At 38.1% G+C, this 10,053-nt stretch overlaps 1 protein-coding gene across 1 annotated transcript; it reads left to right on the top strand.

Moving 5' to 3' along the window:
- Window positions 1-317: 317 nt before the first annotated feature.
- Window positions 318-8,380, top strand: LOC137040193 (protein shisa-5-like). The gene is made up of 4 exons (XM_067415636.1): window positions 318-1,149; window positions 1,805-1,944; window positions 2,046-2,234; window positions 8,019-8,380. The coding sequence occupies exons 1-4, from the start codon at window positions 1,049-1,051 to the stop codon at window positions 8,177-8,179; spliced, it is 591 nt and encodes a 196-aa protein (XP_067271737.1). The 5' UTR covers window positions 318-1,048; the 3' UTR covers window positions 8,180-8,380.
- The last annotated feature ends 1,673 nt before the right edge of the window (window positions 8,381-10,053 follow it).

Below are 10,053 nucleotides of genomic sequence, written 5' to 3'. Positions count from 1 at the left end.
TCTGGCTTGTCAGGCTAGGACATTCTCTCTTTTTTGAAAAACGAATAACCTGTGTTTTCAGCACTGATAAACGAAATCCTCATTTATCTGTCCACTTTTCCACCTCATTAATTGCATTTTTTATACTTTTAACCACATGCGTAACATTCCTTCCTCTCTTCCACAGTGCTCCATCATCATCAAACAGAGACTATTCAACTCCTGCACTAACCGGAGAAAACATGTCACTAATCATTACATTAAATGGGATCATAGGACTTTACTGAATTTATACTCAATAAAGTCATTAAAAAACATGTTTTCCTAACCCTTTCTAGTGCTTTATCATGAAGTGCTATTGCTTTACTGTACTCAGTCCACCAAGGGACTGCATTCTTCCCAATACTTATTTTACCTTTACCAATCATTTCCTCTGTTGCTTTACAAAAACTACTACTTATTGAATTATTCAGGTCTTCAATATCCTCTACAGATTCATCTTGTTCTCTCATTAAAATCTCACTAATCTCCTTATATTTATCCCAGTCAGCTGACTTAAATTTCCATCTAGGCATTTTCCCTCTACATTCACATTCACATCAATTCCTATCTTGCAAATAATTGGAAAAATATCACTACCTATTAAATGTTGATCCAATATATCACACACACACCTCCTTGCCAGATTTCCAGTAACAATGGTTAAATCTATTGCAGAAAACCTCTCTTTTACTAAATCAACTCTTGTTGCCCTTCCAATATTAACAGAGACTAAATCACACCTATCTAACATATCTTCGATGATACTTCCAGTAAAATCATTTTTTTTCCCCCCATAATGATTCCATAATAGCTTTGGTAATTTTCAATGTATTGTTTATACCAACAGCATCAGACACAAACTTCAACAGTACTTTATATTATTCCGTTGTTCTTGTTGAATGATGCTCCTTTTCACTATCTGTTCACGAAATCTCACTCAAACTCTTTTTCTTTTTTCCACCACCGACCATTTCAAATTCATCCTACCGCTACCTTCCATGCCATTCGCTTCATCCATCTCTGAATCATGTCCGGGTACGTGAGAGATGGCAGCTTTACTTTCATCAGTGAAAAAGACAATCGCAAACTTTCGGTGAGGACGCTCCAGCACGCAGTGGACATTAGAGGGTAATTATCAGGAGGGAACAGGTGGGGTTAATTAAACAATAATGAGATGATAAGGGCGGGGTCCAGACAGAAGACAAGAGCACATGACCCAAATACAAACCAAAACACCACAAGTGCAAAACCAGACAGGACAGACATGTGACAGAGAGAGAATGGACAGATGGGCTACTTTTTATTTACTACCTACAATATTCAAGCAACTTAATTATTAATGCTACAAAAGTTACGATCAACATTTTAAGGTACTTACTTAGGGCCTACTATTTTGACAATTGTTCCAAAAAAAAAAGATTTTCACAACCATTCCATTAAAGGACCATTTTTGGTTCCCTTAAGTATCTTTCAGTGAACAGTTCTAAAAATAACTTATCTTAGTGTAAAGAATATTTTAATAATCTAAAGAGCTGTTTGTGCCATGAACATTTTCCATGAATGTAAAGGTTCAAAAGACGACAATAAAGAACTCAGTGTAGAAGTGAGTTTTAATGTCCAGTCACCAAACTAACTACAGATACATAGGAAATAATAAATAAATAACACATAAATAATAAAATTATAATTTAAATATGATCGTATAGATTAAATATACTAGAACATGCTAAAGAGTTTTTATAATTCTTGTTTAATATTTCTATTTCTATAATCTGTCCCGCAGAACAAGCGATAATAACATCGTCGGCATTGTTGCAGGAATAGTAATAACTGTGGTCTTCTGCATTGTGTTCGTCATCGTCATCGTCAGCTGCTGCTGCTGCCCCTGCTGCTGTATCTATAAAATGCGCCAAAGGCCCAGCCGTAAGTGTTTTAGTGTTAATAGAATGTATAATGTTACATTATTTAGGCTGGTAGTAAACTAATAAGAATTATCATGTTTATTTGTCTTGTTTTTCTCACAGCTGTGGTAGGAACACAGGTATATACAGTCATGAATGCACAAAGCATTCAGCAGCCGCCTGTCATGCAGCCAGTTCAGTATCCAGCATACCAGCCTGTGCCGACTCAACCGGGCTACGGCGGTCAGCCTATGCAGACGGGACAGACATACGCACCAGGAACCGCACCCCCACCCCCATATCAGGTGGCCGGTAAGAAGACCTAGTACTAGAGCAGGGGTGCAACACTTATTTTGTTCCATTTAGTTCAGTTCCAACCCTGCTCCAACACACACGTACCTGTAGTTTTCAATTAGCTAAGTCGCAAGGACTTGATTAGCTGGATCAGGAGCGTTTAATTAGGGTTCAAACTAAAGGTGGCTTCACGCCATGTTGTAATTCACATCAACAATCCTGAACCGAGCTTGTCATTTCAATGGTCCTCATTTATCAATCTTGCGTAGAAACTGGTGTATATGTTGGCGTAAGATTATGCTTACACTCCTCTCACCGCCTGATTTATGAAACTGTGCGCACCTCTGCAATTCAGGTGTACACAATACCTGCCCTTGATAAATCCCGCAGCTGAAAACGATCATCATTAGAATAACACGCCCCTATATATTCAAGTCTCCGCCTCCCGCACGCACTCATTTTACGCCATGGACAAACAGTAGACGGCAAAGAAGCGAAACTTCTCCGACGTGGAGATCGGGCGCGCTCAATCATCTCACTAGTTCACTAGTCAGGGCAGTGATTAGGACATAAGTCAATGGGCTGACTCCCTGATCAGTGCTCTGACTACTGAACTAGTGAGATGATTGAAATGTGATGTGGAGTACCATTCATTCAAATTAATATTTACATGACAATTTGTAAGATTCTTCTTCTTCTTATTATTATTATTCTTATTATTATTATTAACGACGCTTGTTATTTAGAAGAAGAATGTCGTTTTTATTGATTTTATTATTATTTAAAAGAAGAAGGTCATTTGTATTATTTTGTCAGTCTGAATTATTTTAGTCCCAGTCCGTGCGCAGCTGGCGGGCCAGGCGGACCGGTAAAGCGCACAGGCTCGCGACTGGAGGAATACATATGCCTACAAATCAAACGCTTTGGTAAAGTCACACAAATTAAACATTGACGTTCATGTTGCGCAAAAATAAACACTGAATGTTGTTGTTGTGGTTTTTAACAGTGGGTCATATAACATATCTTGTCAGTGCGTTTTGTGGTGTTAGGAATTGTTTTTCTGCGAATTTCCCACTAATGGGTCCTGCACACTGTGCGATTTTTCAAAATCCTTTGCGAATGTCCCTTGTCAGACTGTACGAACATGATCGCCATGTCACACTGTAAGATCTCAGTTGACATTAATGTCAGACTGCACGATAGTGAAGGCGCGCTAAAAACGGACGCGCGCAAGAAAACTCACCCAGAGTTTTACATCATCAATGAATGAGGCGTTCAGTGACAGTGAGCTGCATTACACGCAGGACTGAAATGCTGGCTACAAAGAAATCTCTAGCTCTCGTTTTGGTCATAGTTTGTCTTGAAAAACGGAGACTGTTGTCGTAGGAGAAGTCACACTGCAGGATTGTGTGCCAAATCTTCTGACACTGCCAGAATTTCATCTGAGGTAAAATTTGAAGACGTCAGATTTTAGCCTAGGATCTGAGGAATCTTTTAGGATTTGCTAAATTTGTCCCAGACGGCCAAATCGTGGCCAAAATCGCACAGTGTGCACCCGGCTTAACTCAAACGTGCGTACACCACCTCCTGAGCTGGCGTAGGATTTGAGCGTGCCGTATGCCAACGTCCATATTGATAAATCTCAAAGTCACCGTGGGTTTGGGTGTACGCAAGGTGTACGCTGGAAATTTGGTGTACGCACTTTTGGTAAATGAGGGCCAATGTGTGCAGACAGATGTATGACATCAAAGTACCGTGAGAGTGGTTCGAAAGCATACACATGCGTTTTCTTTCTCAACAAAGCGGCTTTACAGCTCTGAACATTTTTTTAAAGACCATTTAACATTGAGAAATCCATGTTAATTGATCTCTTAATTTTTTTGAGAGCTGTATAGTATTTGTGCACTGTGTGTGTATGAGCACAAAATCTGCAGGAATTAGTTAAATTAGACCTGTGAAATGATAAATGAGGATAATGTATAATACTCCTAGGCTAAGAGTTCAAATCTTTCAAATCAAATCAATTGTATTAATATATGTATCGACATATTGTTTGACATCAAAACGTTTATAATGGCCCAGTCCTAAATTGCATTCTAAACACTATAGAGTCTACACTTTCATGACGTAATGCCCCTTTGACTGTCAGGTTGAAGTCTGCTGGAAGTGTATGTCTAATGAGACGCCGATTAGCTGGTGCAGGTTGGACACACTTGCAGTTGTTACGCTTTACTGCCATTCATAAATCCTCTCCTGTGGCCTCATGGGATAGTAAAGTGCCCATTAAATGTGTCATGAGTCATGTGTCACTGGCTTTTAAATATATATATATATATATATATATATATATATATATATATATATATATATATATATATATATATATATATATACTGTTGTCTGAAGTCAACTAATGACGTTTGTGTGGTTTTAACATTCAAAAACATCATAAGTAATAGGCTATGTTCTACACTGGTTTTAATGGGCACGCACTGGAGACTTGGAATTGAGAAGATTTGCATATTTACGGTTCTTGTTATCGTTTTTTCTTTTAATCGTTAACACTCCAGAAATTTACTTCAGCTATGATATTTGGCTTACTTATCTACAATTTAGGATACAGTATAAAAAAAAAATGTATATCACGTAATCATGCACAAACTGAACTTGACTTGACCATCTCTTAGGAAAGCTCTGTGAGATTTTGATACAGCAAGAGGGAAGACATTGATGACATGCTTTTAATTTATTCAGCAAAAAAAGGAGTATGTGTTGCTATATTTACAGGAACTGATGTGCCCTTTTAGCGCAAAGATTGAACTGAAGAATTAACTTGCATTTATCAAACTGCCAACTTTCACTGTAGCTTCAAGCCTTTTTTATACTCGACGCGTGCTCACGAGCGCGAGGGCGCGCGTGGCAAAACTGACGTCAACGCGGAGTGCGAGTCCCATTTCGGCTCCGCAACCAAACAAGCACGAGTTCCAGGCGAATCTGGGCGAGCGTGACGTCTCCTCATGGCGGCACCCAGTCTGCGCGTGGAGTATAAACCTCCCCAAACGGACATGCACCATCAGCGAGAGAGATGAGGAAAACAAACAGGCATGCAAATGGAAATTATCAAGCTCATTATTTTTATCTTGATTAACTGACTTGTTGACTATCGCAACAGGCCTAGATATAAGCGCGAAGTGCGCACACAAGCGGGCGGGCGCTCTTTATCAAGTCAAATATCAAGTCAAGAGAGGGAACATTCACAATGCAGATCGAGAAATTAATGTTATTTCATTATTTAAGATTCACTGGCCTGCTGATAGGCTTACGTTTTGGTCTGGAAAACACATAGCCCTGGGATGTTGGGCTTTGCGAGCCCCCTGGCCCATAACATATCCGATCTGATCTGATCCTAAAACGCTATAAACCAACAAATAAGGTATTCTCCAGCCTGTGTATGTTCTGTTAGACACGTACACATAATCAATACGCTCTGTAACAATGCAATACTTTCGCTTTTTTTTCTTCTTTTTTTTAAACACGTTTTATTCACACAAGTGTGTTGCACCATTCCTGTCGGATCCAATATAATAGCAGAAGGAACAGCATTGTTGTTTAATCTCAATATGTCTACAAATCCAGTGTCGACCTGTGTGAATAAACATTTATCTTTCTATTTTCGGCGTGTTTATTGCTCTGTAACTCGATCAGTTTAGCTCCACGAGTCGGTGGGCGGGGCTACAGAAGCAGCGAACACAGAGGCGGAGTTTCACCCTTCTAATACGTCATTGATTTGAGAGCCTCGTTTTCTGGGCCTGATGGTGTCTATAAAAGCTTTTCTTTTACTAACAAGGAAGTTTTCAGCTCCGAAACCTACAGGATATTATTATATTACAATTACCTTTTATCAAAGGCTCAAGGGAAAGTTGATTCTCAGATTCGCACTTCAGAATCTCTGCGGAAGGTCATCTGGAGACATTTCGCCTAATCTTTTTTTTTTTTTCAAACACTGTGTTTGGACATACTACTATTTTGATATACTGTTTTTCGCATCTTATATAGGGAAGTATTTGATTTCAGATGGAGCATCAGATTTCAAATTGTGTCAATTTTATTATAAAATTCAAACAAAAATTTCAGTTATTGGGCTCTTTAGTGTGGCGTGACAGATCACTGTAGAGCCTTGATGAAGCGAAGCGGCAGTTCAAAATGCACGTGAATGGATCATCTCTTCCTCTTTACTATTAGTTACTGCACAAAATAAACATCAATAAACATATGAAGGTGTGGTAAAAGATACAGTACACCTTAACAAAATCTGTAACTTGTCTCATGTAATCACTCAGTGTTTCAACCGCGGAAAGACATCAGTTTGTAACAAAAACTAGCCTGACAAACCAGACCCACATCAAGATGTTTGGTCTGGAAATTCACCATAGACAGGGCTCAATCCAACGGGCGGGATATCCGGCTGTCTTTCAAACTCCCTCTGCACGCAATAGGGTGTCGGCAAAACTCTGAACACATCTTCTCTTTTTAAAAATGACTTCAGTGCCGTTCTTTGTTCTTTTCTCAGAGAAAAGCTTAACTTCAAGTCTTCCAGAGTCACGGCCAAAGCTGATTCGAAAGACCGCCGTTCGCCAGCTTCTTTGTTTACTAGAAGCACGCAAGCTCAACTCTGCTGTCATTGTTAAGCGTCGCCCGCCGACTCTATACACGATGTACTGTAACAGATTCAACCCGGCGCTCTGGTGGAGTTTAAATAGTCTGTAATCGGTGCTCTTGGGAAAGGGAAAAGACGAATGGCAAAAAAGGCAGGTCCAAGGCACTCAGTTAAGTAAAGGATGAGGAAATAATTAAAAAGCCTTTATTTGGTATGGCTTAAATCATTTTAAAATACAAGAGCCAACATGTTTCGACCCAAATTGGTCTTCATCAGGACAGAAACATGTTGGCTCTTGTATTTTAAAATGATTTAAGCCATACCAAATAAAGGCTTTTTAATTATTTCCTCATCCTTTACTTAACTGAGTGCCTTGGACCTGCCTTTTTTGTCTATACACGATGTGATTGGCCCGAACAGATTTTGTTTTTTACAGCTCAGACGTGTATTGAGAGTTGCTAGACGACACCTGCAGCAGATTAAATTAGCTGCCACTAGGGTGCGTCTAGATTTCTAGGCTAACAAAAAGCCATTCAATGACCAAAAACATTCAGTGTTTTTCAGACAGCAACATTCAGACAGCAAGACAAATAAACTCTAGAGAGGAGGCATATGTACCATACTACATACTCATTGTTGGAATAAACCTGTAAAGTTTTTATGAAGCCAGCAAATGTTTAGAAAAGACGAATTGGGTAGAAACTTGTAATTATAAAGTTAGTTTTATAGTTTATTAATTTATGTGTTTATTATATTGAAGATTAATATGAACTTCTGTGTATACAATGTACAAGCCGACTCCCTGTATAGTTCACAGCATTAGTTTTTCTTTGAGAATTTGCCCTGTACTGTCGACTCGTATTGAATCAGAATCAAATTGAAATCGAATCATAAAATTTGACAATACCTATAATGCATGTATTGCCTATAATGTAATTATTGCAAACATCAGCCTGACAGTTAATAAGCACTTTGTTGACACTATTATTTTTGTCTTTTTTAAACATAACATACATCACGAATACTCAAGTAACTATTATTGTTTTGTCAAGTAACGACAAGCTACCACCTATAGTGGACAGAGTGAGACCATGTACTGATATTTTCCTTGAAATGAATTAATTATTGTCTTTTTCCATTTTTAGCGAGCCCTGGATATCCCAGCGATCAGGGTCCATATGGTGTAAGTCAGGCCCCGTACCCCATGATGCCGCCTGCCCAGCCCGGTATCGCTCATCTGCCTCCAGAGACCAAGAAGCTGACCTATAACCCCACAAACATGCAGCCACCGAACACCGGCCACTAAACCCCAAGCGTCTGTCACATCACTTACTGCTGGATTGTGGAGATCGACACACTCTCACACGGCAGAATGTCCCGAATTCAATGCAGATTATACAAGACTAGTGGATGTGTTATTTCTGTTTTATTTTCAATTTGTCCAGTTTAGTTTTAACTCTGCGACACATTATGAATGTAAATATTTTTTGTTAAGTTGTAAAAAAAAAAAAAAAAAAAAAAAGTTTATTGGAGTAAGTGTTGCATAGAAAATACTATTTCAGTCTATCTACTTTTCTAGTTCTTTTATTTTATTCAATTTGACATTTCTTTGTAATTAATTGGGAAAGTTTTACTTGTGATTCGCGAGTGAAAACTGTTCCTACACAATTTTTCCACTTTCAGTATTAATTATTCTAGTATTATACTAATATTGAACTGTATAATATATATTGCACATTTGATACAATTTGATATACTAAAAGGACTAAAATCTAAAATAAAATGTGGTCATTTTTACGTTGTAGTTTAGTTTTGGCACTTTTGCTGTTGTATTAGCTTTTGTTAACAGCACAACGCTCACAGACACAACTAGCAGGGTCTGTTTAAAGAAAGTGTTAACAAGTTTTCCATTTTGAGTTCTTTCCTTTGAGGGTCTAAAATGCAGTCGCATTTGAATACCAATGAGTGATGCAGAATTCCCATAATTCTGTGCTGTGTCGCTGACCTGCTGTACTGAGCAGTTGAAAAGTGAGCTTGTGTCGTCAAGGTATTGGAGAAAAATGAAGCCTCCTGTTTCCTTCCTGCACACCCAGACTGTAACATGGTGCTTGTGTTGTTTATTATTCATCTAACTGTAATAGAGTACGCTATTACATAGCCTACCTTACTCTTTATGTATTTAAATACTTTTAAATTATGTGTAGGCTATGTGCTTTTTACATATTAGTAGAGAGACTATTTTAGCCGTTTTGAATATGATGCTGAATATTTTTTCAATCGGTCCCAGAAAACATGTTTTAGTCTCATGCTATTTTGAGCACAGAGTTTATCCTGAGAAACCTGGGAAAGATCATTCTTAAGCAACTAGTTATAGACCTACAGCATTAACTTCAAATTAATGCATAAGCAAACTCATGGAAAGAATGATAGTGAATAGGCTAATGTATTATATTGAAAAAAAGAGATTTGTTTTCTCCCGCCAAAGTGGTTTTCGTAGTGGAAGAAATACAATGGATGCTGTGGTATGTCTAAAGCCGGATGTAAGAAAGCCACAGATAAGTAAAGAAAAGGTTATAGCAGTGTTTTTCGATATAGAGAAAGGCTATGACATGCTATGGAAAGATGGTTTATTAATTAAAATGAAATCCTTAGGCATTAGAGGTAGAACATATAATTGGGTACTGGATTTTTTATATAATAGGACAATTCAGGTAAGGGTGGGAACAAGTCACCTTAAACAAATATCAAATTGAAAATGGAACGCCACAGGGAAGTGTTTGTAGCCCGCTCCTGTTTAATATCATGATTAATGACATCTTCAGTCAGGTAGAAAATAGTATGCGAAGATCGATATAGGCTGATGATGGAGCATTGTGTAAGAGAGGGTGGAATATGACTTATACTGTTAAAAAAATTCAAACAGCAATAAACTTCAAAAGTTGAAGATTGGTCTATGAGATGGGGATTCAGATTATTGGTAGAAAATACACAGGTTATATGTTTCTCAAAAAAGAAGCATATCCCAGTAAAGTTAAAGGACAACTCCGATGAGAAATGAACCTAGGGGTAATTAACAGATGGTTACCGAGTAGATCGTTCTCTGTGATGCGTTTTCATGAAAATCGAATGCAAAGAGTTTTATCTCTAAAACAGATTAGCTTATAGCGCTTGTCTATGGGG

The sequence above is a fragment of the Pseudorasbora parva genome, chromosome 14 (assembly GCF_024679245.1).
Source record: "Pseudorasbora parva isolate DD20220531a chromosome 14, ASM2467924v1, whole genome shotgun sequence".
Taxonomy (NCBI): domain Eukaryota; kingdom Metazoa; phylum Chordata; class Actinopteri; order Cypriniformes; family Gobionidae; genus Pseudorasbora; species Pseudorasbora parva.
The sequence above is the reverse complement of the archived record's forward strand: the minus strand, read 5'-3'. Positions and strand labels throughout refer to the sequence as shown.